General features: G+C 45.1%; 1 protein-coding gene and 1 long non-coding RNA gene across 2 annotated transcripts in view; both read left to right on the top strand.

The window, feature by feature from the left end:
• Positions 1–25,155, top strand: part of LOC139787951 (uncharacterized) — a 540,427-nt gene that overhangs the window by 145,236 nt on the left and 370,036 nt on the right. The gene's annotated exons all lie outside the window — the stretch shown is intronic.
• On the top strand, positions 13,316–17,136 carry LOC139787783 (epimerase family protein SDR39U1-like). Its single transcript, XM_071727094.1, has 6 exons — positions 13,316–13,365; positions 14,371–14,477; positions 14,714–14,796; positions 15,449–15,570; positions 16,233–16,376; positions 16,595–17,136. The coding sequence occupies exons 1-6, from the start codon at positions 13,350–13,352 to the stop codon at positions 17,008–17,010; spliced, it is 888 nt and encodes a 295-aa protein (XP_071583195.1). The 5' UTR covers positions 13,316–13,349; the 3' UTR covers positions 17,011–17,136.

The raw sequence follows: 25,155 nt of genomic DNA, 5'->3' as shown, positions 1-25,155 counted from the left end.
GGATGTCCGAGAAGCTGCCTTCAAGACCTGAGGACGCAAGGATGCAGGGAACAAGTCCCGCTCAGGGAAACTGGATGGGCAGAGATCAGATGACAATGCAATTGAGAATGACATTGCAGAAGACAGCCATCAAGAAACATCCAAGTCAAGAGACTGATCTACAATTTACACTCGTCGTGCGGAATAACATGCTGCTGATCAGCACCGTGCTGATCAGGAAAGGCTTTGCAGGGATGATGCCCAAAGATGCAGGACTTGCTCCGTGAGGACACAGAGGACCATCAAGGCCTGAGGAAGCTCTAAGACAACAAAGACTGACAACACAAAACACACAACCCCACATACCAAGGCTGGAGCTGCCCTGCCCGTCATGGAATCATACTGGAAAGTAACCTGTTCCTTCACCCACCCAAAGGGGGCTGCTCCCAGACAGCCCTCTCCCCTACAGTAGCTTCAAAACACCACCTGCAATTTCCAACCTCAACTCCTCTGCTCAGCCCCTCCACCCACCCCTGGGCCCTCAAGTTATCTTCAAGAGCAATAGCAGCACGAAGCCATGGTCAGTATTGAAAACCACATTGTTTGACTGGGATGTGCCTCCAGTCGCACAGTTCCTCTTCACCCCCTATACATAGAAAAGGAAAACACACAACCCACAGATGACAAACAGCGCTGACACAAGTCCCACCTAAGCCAACACACACTACTTCCTCTGCACTCACCTCTTCAAGGGACCCCCATGGTATGGCGTTCCAGAGTTGAACGCCATCACCACCGTTTCTTGGGGCACCTGAAACACCAAGATAAAGAGTTCCTGTTCTGCTGATCAGAAGTCACCAGCCCTATGAACCTCTTGGCTACCAACTCAACTCAACTTCAATGCTCATCTGGTTCCAAAGGTGGCACGCACAGCGCCTGCAAAAACAAAAGGAAACGTTTAAGCGACTTGACGTAAAATAGGTGGCTGACCCAGTCCACCACCATCTCACCTTATTCAACTGCTCCTAAATGTGTCTTTGTCCCTCCAAGGACGGCTGTGGCACCTGCAAAAGTCAAAGCAAAAGCCACATGCTGAGATATTGCCCCAATCAACAGCAGCCCACACCAGCCTTTGCTCAGAAAACTTCAACATCCCTTCTGCAACAACTCCCAACCTCAGCACTTCACTTTAGTCTCTCAACTTATCTTTCTGAGGGCTGGTGTTTTTGAATCTAGGTCCAGCAAAACACCGTGCTGTCTGATGGGCAAGTCCCTCTTCATCACCTGCAATGAGAAAAAAAGGAAAATCAGAAACACTGTCACCAATAAGGTGCACTTCAGCCATCAACAACCACTTATACTACACCCACCACCTCAAAAGAGCCCCACCCAGTTCCACTCACCTTCTTGATCCAGAGTTGAATGCTGTGGCCACCACTGCTTCGGGCACCTAAAAGACCAAGAGAAAGAGTTACTGTTCTGCTGATCAGTAGTCACCAGCTCCATGAACCCACTCTCTCACCTCAATGCTCATCCGGTTCCAAAGGTAGCACGCACAGCACCTGAAAAATAAGGGAAACATTTAACAGAGTTGACTTTAACACATGGCTGACCCAGCCACAGCCATCTCACCTTCTCCAACTGCTCCTCAAGACATGGCTCTGTCACTCCAGCACTGTGTGTGACACCTGCAAAGGTCAAAGCAAAAGGCACACGCTTCGATATTACCCCCAACAACAACCAGTTCACTGTGATGTCCACCTCCTGCTTCTTTACCTTGGCCTCTGATCCATCTGCCTGCCATCTCTTTGGGGTGCCAAAACAAGGTTAGGAGTGCACCTAAGAAAAAAAAACACAAACAACAAGGGATGCTCATGACTAATGGACAATACAACTGAGAAATTACTGCTCCTTCAGCCCATCAGCCTTTGCTCACCTTGCCACAGCCACCTCCGGTGCCCGTATCCCACTTCACTCGCTGCTTCCACATTCAAAATGACAACAAACTATAACGCGATCAGGTAGCCAAGGGAGGCACCTTCCCACTAACACCTCACCCTGACCAACCTTCAGGTGGCAGCCTCCTCTCCTCTTCAGTCTGTTTCTTGCTAGTCATTGACACGTGGGATCTGAAAAGCAGGATTATGAAAATCACTGGAAAGCTGCTCAGCAACTAGACAGTCAGGTTATGGTGCTTCCAATGGCCCCTGAACCTACACAGCAGGAAAGGCAGTTCCAAGCCAAACACTCACAAAAAAAGAAAAAAACGAAGAAAAAAATGAAGGAAAAAAAGAAGAAAAAAAAAAGAAGGAAAAACAAAGAGAAAAAAAAAGAAAAAGAAGAAAAAAAAAAGAAGAAAAAAAAAAGGAAAAAAAGAAGAAAAAACAGAAGGAAAAACAAAGAGAAAGAAGAAAAAAAGAAAAAAAAGAAAAAATGAAGAAAAAAAGAAGAAAGGAAAAAAGAAGAAAAAGCAAAAGGAAAAACAAAGAGAAAAAAGAAAAAAAGAAAAAAGAAAAACAAGAAGAAAAAAGAAAGAAAAAAAGAAGAAAGAAGAAAAGAAGTAAAAAGAAAAAAGGAAAAAAGAAGAAAAAGCAAAAGGAAAAACAAAGAGAAAAAAGAAAAAAGAAAAGAAAAAAGAAAGAAAAACAAGAAGAAAAAAGAAAGAAGAAAAAAAGGAAGAAAAACAAGAAGAAAGAAGAAAAAAAGAAGAAAAAAGAAAGAAGAAAAAAAAAGAAGAAAAAAGGAAGAAAAAGAAAGAAGAAAAAAGAAGAAAAAAGAAGAAAAACAAGAAAAAAGAAGAAAGAAGAAAAAGAAGAAAAAAAGAAAAAGAAGAAGAAAAAAAGAGAGAGACTTATGGGTTGGAAACTAAACTTACACATCTTACACATTACAACAGTAATGATAAACAGGAAAAATTACTAAATATATAGATATATACAAATATAGAAATATACAGGAAAATTGATACCACGGCCCTCCCCCCTCTCACCCAATAACTCTCACATCACCATCAAGGCTGCAGGGCATCCCTGGTAAAGTCCAGCCTGGACTCCTGGAGTCGGCAGGAACACACAGATATGGGCTGGCACGGATCAGGACCACAGGCAGACGAACGGACGGAATCCTCCCAGGATGCTGAAGGAAACAGGGAACGGGTGAAGAAAGGGAAGCCGGAAGGGCAGGAGGCCAGAAGCTGGAAAACTTGAAGCTGGAACCTTGTGATCCCTCGAATTTATACTGAGTATGACGTGTGCAATACTCTATTTGGTCAATTCTGGCATCTATCTTGTCCGTTCCTCCCCAAAGGAGGGCTGCAGGTCAGACCTCTTTATTCCTTCTGGAGGGTAAAATGTTCCTCAGAGCTTAGCAGTGTCCCTGGCTCTGCATATCAGTCTCTAGCAGTAATTATAAACGTCAAGTGTTATCAATCCTAGAAGCAGACACTGTCTGAGAAACTTACTGGTAATTTCAGCAAGTGTAGCTACTTACAAGAGACTTAGCTAAAAGCAAAAGTACAAGACAGAAAATCACCTTTATCCTGGCCCAAACCAGGACATTCCACCCCTTATTCCATACCATTTGCACAATCATTATCATGCCCCAATCATTACTATCTATCCCTAACCATGTCTATACACAAATTATTACTACCTCTCTGTACTAAAATTCACCAAGTAATTCAGTCTGTGATTGCAGATGTTCGTCTATTGTAGCAGATTCTCAAAACAAGGAGCAATTGTCACAGTTTATGTCCATGGTCCACAAGTTGCAAGTTGCAGATGTTAACTTCAATGAAGTTACTGGATGCCAGTTGATGAACCTAGTTCTGGTTTCATCACCACAAATCATCCTGAAAAACACTCACAGAACACCGTTAGTTTATGCAATAATACACATAACAATAGTTAATGTGGGATACAAGTTCATGACTCCCAAAGATTCCATACATTACTGATTAAGCAAGACAAGCAAAAATTAGGAATTCTCACTTAGTGTTAGATTCCCCTGTGGTACACATTGTGCTTCTCCATCTTTCATCATCACCCACCAAGTGTGTCCATGCCCTTGAGCGAAAGCAACATCACAAATGGGTTTGCCTTTGCGCAAGGCAGGATAAACCCAAACTGTTTTCCCTAGCAGATTCTTTTCATGCACCACAGGCACTTTGTCCCCATCTACTGTGTGTAGAAGATCTGACTGAGCAGGACCAGCTTGATTGATGGAACCCCTGGTGTTAACTAACCAGGTGGCTTGTGCCAAGTGCTTGTCCCAGTTTTTGAAAGTTCCACCACCCATTACCTTTAAGGTAGCTTTTAACAGTCCATTGTACCTTTCAATTTTACCTGAGGCTGGTGCATGATAGGGAATATGGTATATCCACTCAATACCATGTTCTTTGGCCCACTTATTTATAAGACTATTTTTTGAAATGAGTTCCATTATCTGACTCAATTCTTTCTGGTGTACCATGTCTCCACAAGACTTATTTCTCTAGGCCCAGAATGGTGTTCCAGGCTGTGGCATGAGGCACAGGATGTTTCCAGCCATCCTGTACTTGCCTCCACCATTGTAAGCACATAGCGCTTACCCTGGCGGGTTTGAGGCAGTGTGATGTAGTCAACTTGCCAGGCCTCCCCATACCTATATTTTGACCATCTCCCTTCATACCACAGAGATTTCAACCTTTTAGCATGCTTAATTGCGGTGCATATGTCGCAATCATGGATAATCTGCGCAATAGCATCCAAAGATAAATCCACCCCTCGGTCATGAGCCCATCGGTATGTTCCATCCCTGCCTTGATGTCCTGAAATGTTGTAGGCCCATTTGGCTAAAAACAGTTCACCTTTATGGTCCCAGTCCAAATTTATTTGGAACACTTGAGCAGCCTTATCTGCTCGTTGGTTGTTTTGATGTTCCTCAGTTGCTCAATATGAAGGTACGTGGGCATCTACGTGACGTACTTTTACATCAACGTACTAGCAGCAATGTCTTTCCACAGTTCAGCAGCCCAGATAGGTTTATCTCTATGTTGCCAGTTGTTCTGCTTCCACTGCTTTAACCAACCCCATAAGGCATTTGCTACCATTCATGAGTCAGTATAGAGATAAAGTCTCAGCCACTTTTCTTCTTCAGCAATGTCCAAAGCCAATTGGATGGCTTTTACCTGTGCAAATTGACTTGATTCACCATCTCCTTCATCTGTTTTTGCAACTAGTCGTATAGGATTCCATACGGCAGCTTTCCACCTTTGAAGGCCTCCCACCAGATGACAGGATCCATCAGTGAAAAGAGCATATTGTTTCTCATTCTCTGGTAGTTGGTCATATGGTGGGGCTTCTTCAGCCCGTTTTACCACTTTTTCTGGTGGCATTCTAAAGTGTGTGCCTTCTGGCCAATGTGTTATTGCTTCTACAATTCCTGGATGATCAAGTCTTCCTATCCTAGTTCTCTGTGAGAGTAAAGCAATCAATTTACTCCAGGTAGCATTGGTAGCATGATGGGAAGATTCTCTACCTGTGTCCATAAAACCCAGTACAGGTAATTGTGGCACCAGGAGGAGCTGTGCTTCAGTACCAATCACTTCTGAAGCAGCTCTAACTCCTTCATATGTGGCCAGTATCTCTTTTCCAGTGGCTGTGTAGTTGGCTTCGGAGCCTTTGTAGTTTCGACCCCAAAATCCTAGAGGTCCACCTTGGGTCTCTCGTGGAGCTTTCTGCCAGAGGCTCCGTGTAGGACCATCACCTCCATCTCCAGTGTAGAGCACATTTTTAATGTTTGGTCCTGTTCGAATTGGTCCAAGGGCCATTGCCTGCACAATCTCCTGTTTAATACTTTCAAAAGCAACTTGTTGTTCTGAGCCCCATTTAAAGTCTTTCTTCTTCCGGGAAACCTCGTAGAGAGGTTTCACAATCTGATTATAAGCAGGAATATGCATCCTCCAGAAACCAACAGTTCCTAAGAAGGACTGAGTTTCCTTTTTGGTAGTTGGTGGGGCCATAGCTGTTATTTTGTTAATCACGTCAATTGGGATGTGGTGACATCCATCTTGCCACTTAACCCCAGAAACTGTATCTCTTGCATGGGTCCCTTGACCTTGCTCCTTTTAATAGCAAAACCAGCCTCTAGAAGGATTTCAATTATCTTCTTACCTTTCTCTTACTTCCTTTGCTGTGTCACCCCACACAATGATATCATTGATGTACTGTAGTGTTGGGAGTTTCTGGAAGAAAACCGATATGTGAGCAATCCTGAATATTTAGCTTTAGCCAGAGTGAGCTAAGGGCCTTGAGGCCCAGCTGCAAGGTTATTAAAAGATCAGCTATGTGCAAAGATAAGGGAGTTGGCAGCAGAAAAGAAGAAGGATGGGAAAGCATCGCATAGAGAGCACATAAACAGTTGTATTTAACCAGTTCTGAGCCCCTGAGAAGAAGAAAGTTACAGCAAATAAAAAGTTGCAAACAGGATGCCTGCAATCAACAAAGCAGGACAAGGACGATAAGCAGTATCCTATCACAACGCGACAAGAGGTGTGTGGACAGCAACACGCAACCAATCAACATGAGCCACGAAGATGCCAAGACCATATAAATGTAACGCTTTGCTTAATAAAATTGAACTTAGTTGCTAACTCATATTGAGTCGTCTCTTTGCTCTGCAAGCCCACCTCCACACTGTAGATGTTCTGGAGCTCCACCCTTTTCCAGGATATCATGGATCAATCCATGGCAGATGGTAGGACTGTGTTTCCACCCCTGGGGCAGCCGATTCAAAGTGTCCTGGACACCTCTCCAGGTGAAAGCAAACTGTGGCCTGCATTCTGGTCCTATAGGAATAGCAAAAAATGCATTAGCAATGTCAATAGTAGCATACCACCTGGCTGCCTTTGACTCCAGCTCATACTGAAGTTCTAGCATGTCCGGCACAGCAGCACTTAGTGGTGGAGTAACCTCATTCAGGACATGATAGTCCACTGTCAGCCTCCATTCTCCATTAGGCTTTCGCACTGGCCATGCAGTGCCAAGTGCCATGGGCCAAGGTGCCAGGTCCTGCACTTTTGCCACAACAACCCCATGCAGCGCTCCAGGCTGGGGACAGAGTGGTTGGAGAGCAGCCAGACAGAGAGGGATCTTGGAGTTTGGATTGACAGGAAGCTGAACATGAGCCAACAGTGTGCCCAGGTAGCCAAGAAGGCCAATGGCATCCTAGACTGTATCAGGAACAGCGTGGCCAGCAGGTCCAAGAAGTGATTCTGCCTCTGTACTCAGCGTTGGTGAGACTACACCTCGAGTACTGTGTCCAGTTCTGGGCCCCTTAGTTTAGGAAGGATATCGAGGTCCTGGAGCAGGTCCAAAGGAGGGCAACCAGGCTGGTGAAGGGACTCCAGCACAGATCCTATGAGGAGAGGCTGAGGGAGCTGGGGCTGCTCAGCCTGGAGAAGAGGAGGCTCAGAGGAGACCTCATCACTCTCTACAACTACCTGAAAGGAGGTTGGAGCCAGGGGGCGGTTGGTCTCTTTTCCCAGGCAACTCTCAGCAAGACAAGAGGGCACAAGAGGTCTCAAGTTGTGCCAGGGGAGGTTTAGGTTGGACATTAGAAAGAATTTCTTTGCTGAGAGGGTGATCAAGCATTGGAATGGGCTGCCCAGGGAAGTAGTGGATTCTCCGTCCCTGGAGATATTTAAAAAGAGACTGGATGTGGCACTCAGTGCCATGGTCTAGTAACTGCAGCAGTAGTGGATCAAGGGTTGGACTTGATGATCTCTGAGGTCCCTTCCAACCCAGCCAATTCTATGATTCTATGATTCTATGATACAGGACTATTGAAGGGTGAGTGAGTCCTGCTGATCACCCCTGATCGTAGAAACACACCCTCTGGGAGATTAGCGCCTCAGCTCATCTTTGCCAGAACTACTCAATTTTCTCTCTTACTTCACAGATTCATTTTATCAGTTGTGTTGGAAGGGATCCTCAAAGAGCATCTGATGCAGCCCCTCTAGGTGCTATCAATTCTCTGTCTTAACACTTTCTACGATGGGAAAATCTACCTCTTCCCCTGGGAGACCATTCCAATGTTTTACTGCCCACATGATGAAAAATATACTTATGTCCGATCAGAATTTCCCCATTACCTCTCATCCATTAAGCCCCACCTTACCTTATTGCTGGAGGACCAAAGGAGAAAACAGTGAGCAGTTGACTGACTGGCTGCTTCTGGTTACAGGAGGACAAAAAGTTCACCTGAGTAATGGGGGACATCTGGTTGTTAAAGCTCCAAAACAGAGTGCATTTGGCTGTTTCCAGTTGCTAGATGACTGGTGTCTGTGGGCAAGCCAGGAATCATTTACATACCCATTTACACATATATCTACTTAGATCTATATATCAGCTTTAATACACTCACACAGACTCCTTGGAGAAAAATGTCCCCAGTCCCTCCTGGCTCCAGATTTGAGCTGGATACAGGAACACACAGATATAGGCTGGAATGGATCAGAACCACAGGCAGAGAAACAGATGGAATTCTCCCAGGATGCCAAAGTAAACAGGGACAGGGGAAGAAGGGGAAGCTGGAAGGGGTTTGATCCTCTTGATCCCTCAAATTTATACTGAGTATGGCATGTATGGGACAGAATACTCTGGTCAATTTTGGCCATCTATCTTGTCTGTTCCTCCTCAAAGGAGGGCTGCAGGTAGGACCACTTTACTCCTTCTCTCTTTCCAGAGGGCAAAATGTTCCTCAGAACTGAGCAGTGTCCTTGGTTCTGCACACCAGTCTCTAGCAGTAACTATTAACATCAAGCGTTATCAGTCCCAGAAGCAGACACTGTCTGAGAAACTTGCTGTTAATTTCAGCAAGTGCAGCTACTTACAAGAGACTTAATTGAAAGCAAAACTACAAGACAGAAAATTACCTTTATCCTGGCCCAAACCAGGGCAGCAATTTGTACTTTGTACAATTATAAGTTCGTTTTTGTTAGATTTATGATACAAAAATCTGTGAGATAACTGTTTGGCTTTAATTTTTGAAGGATGATGGAGAGAGGAGAGGGTCAAACTGCAGGAGTCAAACAAATCCCCAGTGCTGCAGTATATAAGGTTACCAAAAAGGACTTTTTGCTTTTTTAATACTTCTGGCTGTACCAAAACATGCAGAGGAATGCATTTTCATCATCTCAGCTGCTGCAATCAGGAACCACAAAACCAGAAACACCATCAACCTGAGAAAGATGTGCTGTGCTTCCATCTTGAGATTGACTTTGCAACATCTTTGAATGAGGGGCATTTCCGTTTTGGACCCTCTCTCTTCCCATCTTCTATCAATATTCATGCTGAAGGGCAGTTGTTCCTGGTCTCCCAGCTTAGCTTGCAGCAGTCCAGGGATCAGAATCCTTCATCAAGAACAGGCACATCAGGTAACTGGTATATTCCTGCAATCGCCAGGCTTGTCTTCATCTTCCACAAAACTGCTCTTCGGCCACACTGGTCACTTACCTCACCCAGTCACCTTCGGTGCAGATATTCCACTTTGCTTACTCATTCCACCTTCAAAAAAAATTTAACACAGAATGCAATTGGATAGGCACCAAAAGCACAATCCCTCCAATACTAGACCCTGACTAATTTTCTGATCCCACTTTGATATTTCTTTTCTTCTTAGAAGTACATCCTTCCACTTCCATCTGAAAGACAGTATTACGCAAGTCACTGAACTACTGGGCAACAGCTGGACAATTCCAGGTATCTCTACCCAATTAAGGAACCCCATCTAGAGAACTACTACCTCATGATACTAACAAAAAAAGCCCGAAAATATTAAGCCTCTGCACATGCACTTAATGACTCTGAGGATCAATCTCCTGCATTAAACAGGAAAAAAAATTCCCAAGATAGTCCCATAACCATCACTAAAAAGCATCAAAGCAACTGCCCACCAAGCATGAATAAAGCTGTTAAGCCTAACATGACTGTATGGCCTAAAAACACGAGGTGGACTTTTACCAAAAACCTGGAATATACGACCCCTGAGAGGCCACTCTCCCACTGTTGCTCAATAGGGCTCCCAAAACTCCGAATATAGGAGTGGCAATGGGATTGGCAAACAAATACATAGAGTGACCACTGAAAACTTTTGCTGGCCCTAATCCTCACATGGAACCTCTACCCACAGCACCACCAACAATTGGGCTACGGGGTTGCATTTTACCAAAAACCTTGAATATACCACCCCTCAGTGGCCACTCTCCACTGTCTCTCAATAGGGCTCCCAAAACTCTGAACGAATGGGACTGCAAAACCATACAAAGAGTGACCACTGAAAACTTTCGCTGGCCCTAACCCTCACATGGAGCCCTACCCACAGCACCACCAACAATCAGGCTATGGGTCTGCGTTTTACCACAAACCTCGAATCTACGAGCCCTCGGCGGCCACTCTCCACTGTTGCTCAGTAGGTTTCCCAAAACTCCTAATGAATTGTACTGGCAAACAAATGCAAAGAGTGACTACTGAAAACTTTTGCTGGCCCTAACCCTCACACAGAACCCTGCCCGTAGCATCACCAACAATCGGGCCCATATAATTTAGCAATTTATGTCATCCTAATGTAGACATTCTGCTGTGAGGAAACTTGGATGAAAGGCTCCCTCACCTCCCATTATACTAGTAATTTACAGGGTATATTCTTCACACCTTATTCAGGCATGTACTTTAGAAAAGTATTGCTATCAGAATCATTCTGTGGTCATTTGAAAGGAAGTGTAATTTTTAGAAGCTGATCCATCCCATCATAAACTGTTTGAAATTTTTACCTGTGTTTCCACCCACCCACTTTTTCCTGGTTTGGGCCAGGATGAAGTCATTTTCTGTCTTTTAGTTTTGCTTTCATCTTAGTCTCTCATAGAGTAACTGCACTTGCTGGAATCAACAACAAATTTCTCAGACAGTGTCTGCTTATGCGATGTTTACCATTACTGCTAGAGACTGGTATGCATAAGCAAGGCCACTGCTCAGTTCTGAGGAACATTTTGCCCTCCGGAAGGAGAAATTGAATAAAGAGGTCACACCTGAAACCCTCTCTTAGGGAGTAGCGGAAAAAATAAATGACCAAAATTGACCAAACAGAATATTCCATCCCATACAGGTCATACTCAGTATAAATTTGAGGGACCGCAAGGGTCAAATATCTTCCTTCCTTCCCTTCCTTCTTCACCTGTCCCTGTTTGCTTCAGCATCCTGGGAGGATTCCATCCGCTCCTCTGCCTGTGGTCCTGATCCGTGGCAGCCTGAATCTCTGTGTTCCTGCCTCCAGCTCCCGACTGCTGCCGACTCCAGGAGTCCAGGCTGGACTTTCCCAGGGCTGCCCTGCAGCCTCAGTGGTGATGTGAGAGTTATTAGGAGAAAGGAGGGAGGTACATGGTATCAATTTTCCTGTATATTTGTATAACATATTTAGTTATTTTTCCTGTTTATAATTACTGTTTCATTAAAACTATGTAGTTTAGTTTCCAACCCGTAAGTCTCCCTTATCCTCTTTCCTTCCTTTACCAGGGAGGGGGATTGATATAGAGCATCTGTTATTTGGTTTAATTGCCAGGCCAGTGTTAAAACCATGACATACTTCCACCCCAAACAAGTGAATCTTACCATGTTTTGTGTTACTTCAGAAAAATTAAGGAAGAACAAAGTTAAGATGTGTTGGGAAATTGTCTGGAAGAAAACAGACATGTGAGCAATCCTGACTCTTTAGCTTTAGCTAGAGTAAACTAAGGGCCTTAAGACCCAGTTGCAAGGTTACTGAAAGATGAGCTATGGGAAAAAGATAAGGGAGCTGGCAGTAGAAAAGAAGAATAACAGGATAATGAGGTAGCCAGCAGAAGTTCTGTGAGAACAGAATTTGTGTCCAAGATATAGCCACCTGCAAGATATCGTTATATAAACAAAGGCTCTATATAAAGCGAGTGTCCACTGTTAATAAACGACTTCACTTTAACCATATTGGTGACTGCGTGTCGTCCTTTAAGCCTCCGCGGATTTTTTTCCTACAAAGATGGATTTGTGTCATTGTTGAACGCATTCTACGGATAATTTTGCTTTTGTGAAGAGTTATTTCTCTCAAAATTTTCAAGTTTTTATTAAAACTAAACAAAAAATTCAATGGAAATTTTTTTAAAAAATAGTTGTGTTTTAATATATATTTATTATTCTGTTGAACATCTTTGCTCTTACTGACTGCTCCTCTGTATGGTTTTTAAGTTTTCAAATGTTTTGGCTAGATTTTTTTTTCCTGCAAGTTTTCAAATGTTACATTAAATATAAAAATTAACCCATATAAATAGCAAAGGGAGGGTTAATGTAATGTAAGCTTGTTCTATGGTATTCCCTGCTATCCAGTGGAGGATCTGGATGTCTCAGGAGGTTTTCTGTCTCTGTGTTAAGATATGTGTAGAGTAAAAGTCATAATACCAGCCCTATGGAAATGTTTTGGTTTATTGCCATGTATATTGCCTTCTTTATATGCTAACTGTAGAAATTATACATATACATATACATATAAACTCCCTTAATGTCTGTGGCAGTAACTTTTTTTTTATAACTCTTTATTTTCAAGTCGATGCTGCTTTGTTTCTTATTTCTCAAATCTTTTTGTGCTGTTGCCTTGGCCTTGACAAAACAACTGGCATTTACATTTATGTTTCTCCTCAAGCTTTTAGTGTTTCTCCTGTATCCTCAGTCTCTCTAAAATTCCTCTTTTGCTTATGACTTTTCAAGAAATTACTGTTTCCTGTAAAAGACTGACAAAACAGTCAATGCTGGTTAGTGGAGAGGTAGATACTAAATCTTTCGTATTGATCATATAATCCTACAACTGCTCAGGCTGGAAAAGACCTTCAAGATCATTGAGTCCAGCCTCATCCTAACCCTCTTACTCTGTTCCCGAAGTCCACCACTAAACCATGTCCCCAGGCACCACATACAGGCGATTTTATACACATTCAGGCCGGAGACTTGACCACCTCCCTGGACAGCCTGTTCCAGTGCTTAACAACCCTTTCTGTAAACAAGTTTCTCCTGATATCCAACCTATATCTCCCCTGGAGCAACTTGAAGCCATTTCCCTGTCATGTCCTCTGTCACCAGTGAGAAGAGATCAAGCCCACTCTCACTACAGTCTCCTTTCAGATGTTTGTGAGAGTGCTGAGGTCTCCCCTCAGCCTCCGTTTCCCCGTTCCGAAGGTTCCCGTGCTCCGGGGAGCTCCCGGTTCCACGGGATTCAGGTCTCTGGGCCGCTCTGGGCCTTTAACCGCGGCCCCTCCTCCCGCGGCTGGGCGCGGGGCGGGGTGGACATGCGTGTGCGCGCTAGGCGCAACGATGCGGGTGTTGGTGGGTGAGTGCGGGTTGGGGGCAGTTCGGGCTGTGCTTGGTATCTCTGTGCGGGAGGGCCCGGCTACCGCTGCGCTTGGGTGTGCGGGGCAGCTCGGTGGACCGCGGGCCTGTTCCACTCCGCTCGGGGCCGCTGGTGTGGGTCTCACCCAGGCCGCTGCTGGGAGCGGGGTGAGCGCGGGAGGCCGCAGGGAGCTCGTCCCGGGGGGACACGGGCAGGGCTCCCTGGGGCGATCTGGGGACTCTGTGAGGGGACAGCAGTTTTGGGAGGCGGGGGAGGGGAGCGGGGAGCTGGGGGAAGAGGGGTTGCAGGGCTGGCGTGGGAGGAGTGGTGATGTGCGGAACACACACATTTTTGTGCACACAAAAATGATGTGCACAACACACGGAAATTTATAAAGCTTTATACTTTTTTAATGTTTATTACAGCGCCGGGTGCCAGGGGCATCGGTCCTCCTAGCCTGCACACCGCAGCTCAATGCAGGCAGATATTTTTCACACAAAATTATACATATGCATTACATAAACATGCATATGCATACAAGAGAGCTTATGCAAATCATCTCTTAACATAAGTTTCCACCCATCTCCGCATGCGCACTGTCCCCGGGTGGTCGTGGGCAGGGGTCTCCTGGAGGAAGGTTCCGAGTCCTCCTCAGGATATCCTGTACACCTTTGTTGAGCCGGCAGTGCTCCAGACCACAGAACTGCTTTTTTCTGCTTCTTTTCTGAGGAGTAAACCTTGAGGACAGTGCAGCTCCGGCTTAATGCTTACCCAAAGTTCCTCTTCTCTGTGACAAAGACAAATGAGTTCTCTCTCTAACCCTGCTTTTCTACATTTTAACCCGTTATTTTCTAAATCTGAATCAGTGGTGTCCTCTGGGTGCTGAGCAGGATGGAGGGGTCTGGGCTCAGAGTGGGGCCCCCGGCAAGGTGTTTGTGATGGTGGAGATGCCTGTGCAGGTCTGGGGGCAGCCCAGGCAGCACAGCGGTGATGTTTTTCTCCTAGGTGGTGGGACTGGATTTGTGGGCAGAACCCTGACCCAGCTGCTGCGGAGCCGTGGGCATGAAGTGACCCACATCTCTCGAGAAGGGGGCAAGGATCGGATTAGCTGGGTATGAAATGAGAGCACTGACAGAAGGGAGAACATGTCAGGGCTGGGGCACAGGGAACAGGCAGTGGGGCAGGTGGCTTCTGGGGATGTACTCACGGACTTCTGTCTGGTTCATTGGGATGGGTACTGCTATACCTTTAAAGAGCAAATCCTCTGTTTACGCTGGAGTTCTGAGGACTGGGAAGACTTGAGCAGAGGGGAGACTGCATGTGTGATGTTTCTGTTGCCCTTGCCTAGGGAGAGTTGTCCCACTCTGGACTGCCTCTGTGTGATGCTGTAGTGAATTTGGCTGGTGAAAATGTCCTCAACCCTTTTCGAAGGTAACTTCATTCCCCATAGTGCTGTTGGGGCAAAGTGAAGGCAAGATAACAGTGCTGTTCAGAAAATGTGGAAGGGATCTGGGGATGAAACAGGGTGTCCAGGAACTGTTTGGGTCGCATAACCAATGTCCTCAAGTATACAAAACATTTTTGTGGGTCTGTTATTATCTGGCAGACCTTTGAATGACATGTCAATTATGAACATTTGGACATTTGGAGACCAGGCAATGTAGTTCCACATTTCCAAAATGACATGGGGTGCCTGCATTTAGATAATGCAATATCAGAACTAAATTTTTATTTTTATCAGGGTGTTTTTGGAAATGCCTCCACTGGGCACTTGGGAAGAATTCACTGCACCCAGCTTTGGTGTCCCTCTGCTACCTTTGGTAGCACCTCTGCTACCTTTGTCCTAAGGTAGTCCAAAACCTACAGCCTTTTGTGGGAAGTGAAGAGCCACCATTTCTCAAAGTCCCCATGCATTTAGGTAGTAAGATTCCACATCCTCACTGTGGTCTGGGGTGGGCTGGAATTCATGTGATCACTTCTGTGCTTGTGAGCAGGAGCAGGTGTCTGCTGGGCCCCCCCTCACTGCTGATGTTCCCTGGGGTGCCTTTGTGGAAATTATAATCAGTGGCTCTCCCTTTTCCAGATGGAGTGATGCCTTCTGCAGGGAGGTCATCAACAGCCGGGTTGAGACCACCAGGACCTTGGCCAAAGCCATTGCTAATGCTGAAGAGCCACCCCATGCTTGGGTCCTCGTCACTGGCGTAGGTATTGGTTGCACCTGGCCAAGGCATGACTCATGCTGACCTGGAGAGATACAGCTCTGGGCAAACACACTTCTGGAGGGACATGTCTTGCCTTGAAATGCCAGCTTCATTGCCATCAGTGCCACTGTGTTTAGGCAAGCTATGATCTACTTTTTAATACTGCTGGAGAGGAATTTGCATCCTTTTGCTTTCTCTTAGTGTCATTCAAACAAGTCTTTTTCTCCATTTTCTTATGAAAGCTTTTATGCACCCTGTAGAACCAGTTTGTTTGAGCAGAGGTTCAGCTGAATACCCGCATCTTTGCATTTCTGCTAGCCACTGTCTTTAAACCTACTGCAGTTTAGCATCTGAGATGCCTAATTTTGGAGCAAGGGCCATTCCACTCAGCCAGCTCAGTCTGTTGCATACTCTTATATAATAGGCTCTTGGGGCTGCCAGGTCAACCTGAGTATTAATGCATCCTGCTGAACTTTCAGAGTGTATTGGTAGTTCAAAAAGTTGTCAGCTTTGCCATTTGAGAGACTCTGTGCTGTTCAAATGAGGATGTCCTCAATGGAGTGGACAAGTTCTGGTTGCCTGAAGGCAGAGAAGAGAGGCCAATTTGGACGGGGTGGCTGGTGTTGTGATCAAACCTTGACCTCCTTTCTGGTTTTACACCCACAGGCTACTACCGCCCTAGCCCCACAGCTGAGTATACTGAGGACAGTCATGGTGGGGATTTTGATTTCTTCTCTCGCCTGGTGAGCTCCTGGGAGGCTGCAGCTCTCATCCCTGGGAGCCCAACTCGTGGTGTCGTGGTGAGATCTGGTGAGATTGGTGCGTCATACCTGTTCAGGGTGGATTTACTTCACTGCTGGGGCAAAAGGGGGAAGAGGAGGGAGGACATTAGGTCTGTATCTCTCCTTGTAGGGGCAGTGATCCAGTCCAGCCCATTAAGGATTGTCTCCTGGTTGAAGGTGTGAGGGTGAAGGGGGCCTTTGTCCTGTGCAGAGGAAATCTTGGTCTCACTCTTGTTTTCCTCCCAGGGGTAGTGCTGGGCAAAGGTGGTGGTGCAATCTCTCAGATGCTCTTGCCGTTCCGTCTGGGATTAGGAGGTCCCTTGGGCTCTGGGCTTCAGCCCTTCCCGTGGATCCACATTCAGGACCTGGCTGGGATTGTGTGTCATGCCCTGGAGACTGAGAGCGTTCAAGGAGTCCTCAACGGTGTCTCCCCATCTTCCCCTATGACCTCCAATGCCACCTTTGCTCAGGAGCTCGCTGCAGCTCTGGGGCGCCCAGCACTGCTCCCAGTGCCTGCCTGGGCAGTCCGGGCTGTCTTTGGATCAGAACGAGCCATCATGCTGCTGGAGGGCCAGAAGGTGGTACCAAAACACACCCTGGAGAGTGGCTACCAGTTCATCTTCCCTGACCTGTCTGCAGCTCTGAGGGACATCGTGGCTTGAGGACTCAGCTGGGTTTAGCCCTGGTTTAGTGAACTCACTGGCTCACATGGCTTCCCCCGGGGTGAAAGAGGATGGTCCTGCCTGTTCTTAACACTTCCTCATCCCAATACAGAGAGAGTGAGCAAACTCTTCACCTTCTGTCTCCCTTTGTTCATCCCCAGTTTAGGAGTCATCCCTTCTCACCTGCTTTTGGGAAGGGGTACAATGCCCTAGAACTGTCAATTCTGAATCTTCCATCATCCCTTTCCCAAAGTGCATGTGAGCTGCTTGCAGAGCAGCTGGGGGTGTGTGTAATGTCTCCTGAGAGACAAGGGTGGCAGCAGGAAGGACTTGTTTGGGTGTTTTAATTCTTCATGTTACAAGACATCCCTTTTCCTGTTTCTCTCCATGTCTTTCCCCTGGTTACACAGAGACCCATTTAGGCTTTACTGCTTTGCCTTTCTCAGTCTCATAGGGAATGGAGATGTGCGAAGAGATAAAACCTGAAGAAATACAAAGGGTGCTGGTTACAGATGGCTTGAAGACTTGGCCATCTTGTTTCTTGGGGTGGCTAGGTACCGAGTACCAAGTTCCTCAGAACCTCCATCTAAGTTTAAACCCAGACTCAGGAAGACCCAGGGCTGCAGTGTTTAATTTTGATGACCATAAGCAAACCTTGGCTCCCATGGTTCAAGACTTGTGAAGCCCAAAAAGGCCAGCAAAACTGTTTAGAGACAGAGTTTTGAGCCTTTAAACAGCAAAGGTATTTATTTTCCAATCCGGGGAACTCCCAGCTCGCGCTGGACAAAGAGTTCCGCCCCCCAAGGGAAAGGGTTAGGGTATTTATAGAGGAGGTTACATACATATTCATACATATTTGCAACATATAATTATAATATTCATGACAGGCGGAGTCCAGGCGGAGCCTGGCTGGAGCCCTCTCCTGGGAGCTGTCGGGTGGGGGGCTTTGGATGAAGTAAGAAATCTTTCTCGAAACTTGAACTCTTTCCTGTTTTCGATGACTTCATCCTCTTGTTACAGAGCGAAATTGGACCCTTGCGATAATTTTACCCTTATCTGCTGGTTGTGGCATCCTCATCCTGTCTCCGTGCAGGTGTTCGCACTCCCCCGGTGCCCAGCTAGCCTTGGCAGTGCCTTGTTTTAAGAACAAGACCTACACTGTTGCAGAAGTTAATTCCCTCGCTGCCTAGTTGGCCTTGGCAGTGTCTTGTTTTTAAAAGCAAGATCTGTACTTACAAGACAGAAGATGTTCACACTGCTTTAGTGGAAAGTTACAGGAATTAATCCCGTCAGGAGTTCACCCTCTCAGGGTCTTTCTCTGTTTCATTTCCCCCCTTTCCATAGAACTTACGAATTCTTTCGTCAAGTTCCAAGGAGAGGTTTCAGTGGGTGTGAATCATTGCCCACATTATTTGGATCCTTTTGACTATATTATTCAATTTGTAATACAGCCACAAATTTAAAAGCGACAACAAGATTATTGCTGCTATTATGGCTCATATAGGGTGTACTAGGTAATGAAATACTCGTGTAGCTGAAGGGGAGTATCCTGTAAAGACATCCCACCAATGATGCTTCCCTACTTGCTCTATCTTTGTCAATTTGTGATAAGGTTATACTTATCCAAAGTCTGAGCATCCACACTGAAGGTCACCAGGTCATAGTGTCGAGGTTCCTCAGGATTGTTCGTTGCAATGCTCGGGGGCCTTCTTGACTCGAAATAGTGGATCCAGGTGGGCCGTTCCTTAATTTGGATTGCAGTGAAGGTGATCAGTAATACTTGGAAGGATCCTTCCCACTTCTCTTGCAGAGGTTTTCCTAAAAGATTCTGAACATATACCCAGTCACCAGGATTAAAAGGACACAATTTGCAATCAGGTTGTTTAGATTGGTGATCCATTACCACTGTGGCATTCTTATCAAAGTACTTCCCCAGAGGTATAACATAATCATACACATATTGATTACCTATCTGATCTACAGCCTCGCTATTTACAATATGCATTGCGTAAGGTCTCCCATACAAGATTTCAAAGGGACTCAGTTTTTCTTTTGAACGAGGCTTCACTCTCAGCCTAATTTAGAGCAATAGGTAAGGCCTGGTACCACTGCAGGTTGGTTTCCTGGCATATTTTAGCAATCTTGTTGTTTAATAATGTGATTCATCTTTTCTACTTATCCACTAGCTTGAGGTCTTTAAGGCATGTGCAATTGCCATTTGATTTGCAGTGCCTTACTTATTGCTCGTACAATTTTAGCACAAAAGTGCAAGCCTTTGTCCAGGGAGATGCTCCTAGGCACTCCAAACTTCGGCATGATTTCATTAAACAAGACTTTAGTTACTTCTCTTTCTTTTTTTTGTTCTGCATGGGAACGCTTCAGCCACCCAGAAAATGTATCTGTCAGAACCAAGAGGTACTTATACTCCCCCCCTTTCCTTGGGAGTTCAGAAAAATCAATCTGCCGTACTTCCCTCTGTCTATTACTCCCTGGCATACTTTAGTTCCCGTGTTTGGATTATCGGGATGTGACCTGTTTCGCTGCTGTGAATAGCTTTGGCCCTGCTATTCTAATTTTTAGATGCTGATAGAGAGGATCTAATCCCCAGTGGGCCTTGTTGTGTTCTGTTTTTAAAAATTGCCATACTGATTTTTCTGGCAGTACTAGTTGTCCTGTTACTAGCTGACCCCATCCATTATCTAACATTTTACCTTTATTTCTTAGTATACCTGGTACTCTGGTTGAAAATTAGTATCTAATTCTTCTGGTACCAGAGTCAATGCTACTAAATCCCTGGTCCTTGCAGCAGCTAATTTAGCTTCTGCATCGGCTGTTCTGTTCCCTCTTTCTGGAACGGTGTTACCTCTCTGGTGCCCTTTGCAATGCATTATGGCCACTTGGGTTGGGAGCTGAACAGCCTCCAGCAACTGTAGGATTTCTTCTGCATGTTTTATGGCTTTTCCTTGGGCAGTCAGCAGTCCTCGCTCCTTCCAGATTGCCCCGTGGGCATGTACGACAGAGAAGGCATATTTCGAATCTGTCCCTATGTTAATTCTTTTCCCTCTTGCTAACTCAAGGGCTCGGGTAAGAGCTATCAGTTCGGCCTTCTGCGCTGAGGTTCCTGCAGGTAAAGGATTCGATTCAATTACCTGTTCTGTTGTAGTTACTGCGTAACCAGCCATTCTTACCTCCTACTTCATGAAGCTACTGCCATCCGAGAACCAGTCATCCACTCCTTCGAGCGGCTCTTCTTTTAGATCTGGGCGACTGGAGTACACTGCCTCAGTGGTTTCTAGACAGTCGAGCTCAATTGGTTCTGCTGATATTCTTCCTTCTAGAAATGAGGCTGGGTTGACAACATTAGTCACTTGAATGGTTACATCATCTGATTCGGCTAAAATCACCCGGTACTTCAGGAACCGGGAGGGTGACAGCCAATGGCCACCTTTCTGTTCCAGTACTGCTGATACAGTGTGGGACACTAACACAGTCATTTTCTGGCCCATAGTAAGCTTTCTGGCTTCTTCTATGTTTATTATTACTGCAGCTACTGCCTTCAGGCATGTGGGCCATCCTTTACTTACTTCATCTAGTTGCTTAGAGAAGTAAGCCACGGCTCTTTTGTATGGTCCCAATTGTTGGGCTAAGACTCCTAGGGCCATTCCCTGGCGCTCGTGTGAGAACAGCCAAAATGATTTTTTTACAACGGGCAAGCCCAATGCTGGAGCTTTCATCAGCTCTTGTTTCAGTATTCTAAAGGCTGTTTCTGCTTCAGGAGTCCAGACTAGAATAATTTTAGATTGTTTTAACAAATCATAGAGGGGTTTAGCAAGTATCCCGTACTGGTATATCCACAGGTGACACCAACCTGTCATTCCTAAGAATGCTTGCAGGTCTCTCACCGTTTCATGCCTGGGCATCTGGCAGATGGCTTTCCTCGATGTTCCCAGGGATCGCTGTCCGCCTTTTCTTGCACCAGCTGTGCTTTCTCTTGGGAGACTCGATAATCATTTAGACCCAAGAAATTTAACAAGATTGTCCATGCAACACATCGTTCCTCTGTTTCAGTTGCTATCAGTAAGTCATCCACATACTGTAGAAGGATGCCCTCTCCCTGTGGTCGCTCCCACTGTTCTAATTCTTTAGCCAGTTGATTTCCAAATATTGTAGGACTATTTTTGTAACCTTGAGGTAACACCCTCCAGGTTAGCTGTGTCTTCCCCCCTTTTACCAACAAACTCCCATTCTTCCAGCTTTCTGGGGCTAGGGTAAGGCAGAGGCATGTTGTAACTTCTCTTCATATATATTTCCCAGTCCAACCCAATGTCCCTTCCTACAGTTTGAAGAATTCTAAATCAGAAGCCTCATTCATACCTGTTGCTGTCAACATCCTGTTTTCCCTTTCCCTGGGCATCTCTCATGGGTTTGTAGAGTTCTGTCTCTTCCCCCACAGGCTGTATCTGCATCCAGGGTACAGTTTCACAGTCTTAACAATTACAAAGTTCTTGTTGATCTTCCTGGCACCACAGCTGCTTGACAGCCCATCAATTAGTGTGAATGGTAAGGTTTGTTTTCTTGTAATTGTTTCCATTTTGTTGTTGTTCTTACTTTGTTTTTTGGTTTTTTGTTTGGTTTGCTTTGTTTTGCTTAGGGTTTGGGGGGTTTTTTTGGTTGTGGTTGTTTTTGGTTTTGTTTTTTTTTTGTCAGGTATGTGTCAGTGTTTTTATTGTCTCTCATTTTCTCATCGAACTTGAGGAGGCCTCTGATCAGATCAACTCATTGTACTAAACATTCTCACACTTCTATATGCCCTCATCAATTAGTGTGACAGACCAGGTTCAGTTCTCATTAGTGTTTCCCTTATTTGTCACTCAGGTTTGTGTCCCTGTATGTTCTTGCTTATGACTTTCTCCATTTCTTGTTATCTCTTTGGTACATTTGTGTTTGTGGTACTTCTCTTCCTCACTGATTGGCTCTCAAGTTTATTCTTGCTGACATTAGTTTTATCAGCGCTCTCTGAACCACATGTGAATGCAAGAAAGCTGAGACCTAGACTTACCTAATTCCTGTCTCTCTTATCCCGTATCCCTGAGTTCTCCCCAAATATCAACAGCTTTTCAGCTACCTGACTTAGAGCTTCACATCCGCACCAGGACTCCGTATTTCTGATGCTTTCTCAACTTAAAAGTTTGAAATCCTTCAACATCTGCCAACAGCTTCGGTCTTTAATCTCCCTTTCAGGAACTCTGTTGGCAGTCCATCATTCTGACCTGAAGTCTTGGTGTTTCAGCTACAACTCCTCTCCCCCCCCCCCCCCAATATATTTAGTACTGCTGTGCATGCACCAAAATTTTGGCTCATTTGCTGCCATCTCACCACGGGATGTAGAGAAAAATATTTTCTGGCACCTCTTCCCTCTGCTTCCTCACCTTCTTGGTCTCTCTGTTCTGACATTGCTCTCCTCTGGTGGTTTTCTCTCTCTCCACATGTTGCTTTCTCCCACTTACTCCTCTTTTTCTGCCCTGCTTGTATCTCCACTTCTTGAATATCTTAATCAGAGAGGTGAAAATCTTTTTGTTCACTGATGGGCTGAGGTGGGCCCAGGTATCTTGGGGCAGGGAGAGCTATTCCAGCTGCTTACCTGAGCCATCCTTGGGGGAGGGGACCCTTCATCATCTTCAGTGTCCACAGCTAAGGCAGGTTCCACACTGTGTTCAAGAGGCCCCCAGCCTTTCCTCTGGAGGGGGCTTATTTTGTCCCAGGGGCAGAACTTCACAGATTACCATACTGCAATTCCAACAGTCTCTTGCATTAGGTAAACAGCATAGGAAAGGCTTTTGGGGGACTTTAGATAAATCCACTCAAAATAAACTCTCAGGTCCAAGCTGCCTATGTAGGATCTCTCAAAAGTCTACTTCAGAAGGCTGATTCTGAAAGTCAGTCTGCTGAGAAAATCAACTGGACTTTTGTGTACTTTTCTAGCTAGGCCAGAACATGGCAAGGCTTGGAGAAGAGAGTTACTTCAGTCCATGCCTGATACTCAAAAGCAAAATGTTACAAACATTTTAATAATAAAAGCAACAAACAAGCAAGAAACTTCAGAAGGAAATACTACTGCTGACATTTTTTTACAGTGCATACATTTTTTAACTGTCAGAAAAGTTTCCATTTAATCATTTCTCTACAGTTCATTGTTTTGTTCATGGTTATGTTTTTGTTTTGCTTTCTTAGGATTGTTTTGGCTATAAAGTTTTGAATTTCAAATGAACAGTTCAAACAATTGACATATCCAAAGAAGTTAATCCCTCTATTCCAGATGTATACACTGTTCCCATCTGAAATTTCTTTGCTATATCTTCCCATGTTCCCATCATGGAAATGTTGAAAAATGGTGATAACATCAGAGAAAAAAAGCCATCCCAAGTGAATGCTCTTATCCACAGCCCTACCTCATTAACTCTGTAATTCCTGAATCAGTCAAGTCAAAACTCAGCTGTACTGTACATCAGCTAAATTATCTAGCAAGACAATGACATTCTCTCCTGCATGTGCATTCAGTTTTTCTAAATTATATTATGTTCATTCCACTATTTAAACATTCCTTAGTCTAACTGCTCTTGAAAATTTCTATCACGTGCCCATACTCCCAATTGAGCCAGCTCTTTTCAGGGTTCATATCCTGAAGAGACTGGAACACAGTGGGATCAGAGTAAACTTTCAGCTTTTTTTATTTAAGATTTTTTCCTTTTTTCACTAAAAATACCTTCAAATTCTTTTGAAATCGTGATGAATATTCCTCCTATTTCTGTGAATAGTTGTACAATAGATAAAAACAGTGATAATTAGAGCAGGCACTGTAATGAGAACTGTCTTATTACCAGCACATGAGTCAAGGTTTGACTCTGACCATTTGTTCCTTGATCACAAAGATACTTTTCCTCTCTCTGCTTGATTCCCATTGGGATATAAACCACACTAATTTCTTTTCAGAATATCTTCCTTTCCAGTCTTCTTGTCATAGGTAATTAAAACAAATGACAAGCAAAAATGATGTGGTATGTATCCATCCATACATCTGGGAGCTCCCTAATTAGCTACACAATGCTTACAGCTCTGCAGGGAGTCGCAGAACACCACACACAGAGCTCATTATTGGTGTCAGCATTTTAATGAGCCTCTTGAGGAATGTGGTGCTACTGCCCTGTTACTCGGCAGCTGTGGCAACATCTGGCAAGCTGGCTTGAAGAAATGACAGAAAGAAAAGTCACAGAGTTTAAATGGAGCCTGGTGTGAGATGCGAGAGCAGAAACGTGGTTGGAAGATGTGTTCTCACTGGGACTCATTAGAGCATAAGTTCACAGACCTGATTACAGGCAGCACAGAAAGCCACAGACTTCTCCTGTACCAAACTTCCCTTACAGAGGTCAAACAGCAGTCCCCAGCTGCTGGGAAGGTGGTCCTTTCAGTCAGCCGTCTCCATGGGCAGCATGTGGACATGGGCCCACCTCTCCAAACCTGCTCTTTCAAAATACTGGTAGATGCACAGGTCCTGCTCTCCAGGTTTCAGTTAAAAAGGTCAGGACACTGAATGCAATACACACTGCTGACACATTCATGAACCACAGTGCTGCTGGCAGGCTCCATTCTAACTCACTGCTCCCTCCTTCCACCCTGGTCTGGGTCATCTCTGTATTCACACAGGTAAAGGCTTAAATGTTGTGCCTCTTCCCCCATTTGCCCTTACGTTAGACCTTGAACACCTCCATGCACTCTATGAGATCGACATCATGAGGACACAGTCTGAAGGGTTACTTATCCTCCTTCCACAGCCTCTGAAATCCTGATGTGTTAAAGTCCCACTGGTCATGGAGATAATTGGACCTCACCGTGCATATTCCGCCAGGGTTTCTCTGCATAAGGAGGCTGGAACCACTCAAACAGCAGGAGTCAGCCTGTTAAGTTCCTCAGCACTTCTGTTTCCAGCCAATTTATAAAACAAACAAGAAACCAAAAAGCCACAAGACTTCACTGCCAGCCTGCTAGGTTGGTGTTAATACCGCTGCCCCATCAGGGGTGGAGGGAGACCTATTGTGAATGGCAGCAATTTGCACTGTGACCCCTCCAGCGGTGCCACTGCCAATACTG

The sequence above is a fragment of the Heliangelus exortis genome, chromosome 27 (assembly GCF_036169615.1).
Source record: "Heliangelus exortis chromosome 27, bHelExo1.hap1, whole genome shotgun sequence".
Lineage (NCBI taxonomy): Eukaryota > Metazoa > Chordata > Aves > Apodiformes > Trochilidae > Heliangelus > Heliangelus exortis.
This window is presented reverse-complemented; position numbering and strand designations above follow the sequence as displayed.

Excerpts from the sequence above, each read along its gene's own strand:
- LOC139787783 (XM_071727094.1), top strand. Across the intron at positions 14,797-15,448 it reads GTCCTCAACCCTTTTCGAAG|ATGGAGTGATGCCTTCTGCA; the intron begins GTAACTTCATTC and ends TCCCTTTTCCAG. Across the intron at positions 15,571-16,232 it reads GGTCCTCGTCACTGGCGTAG|GCTACTACCGCCCTAGCCCC; the intron begins GTATTGGTTGCA and ends TTACACCCACAG.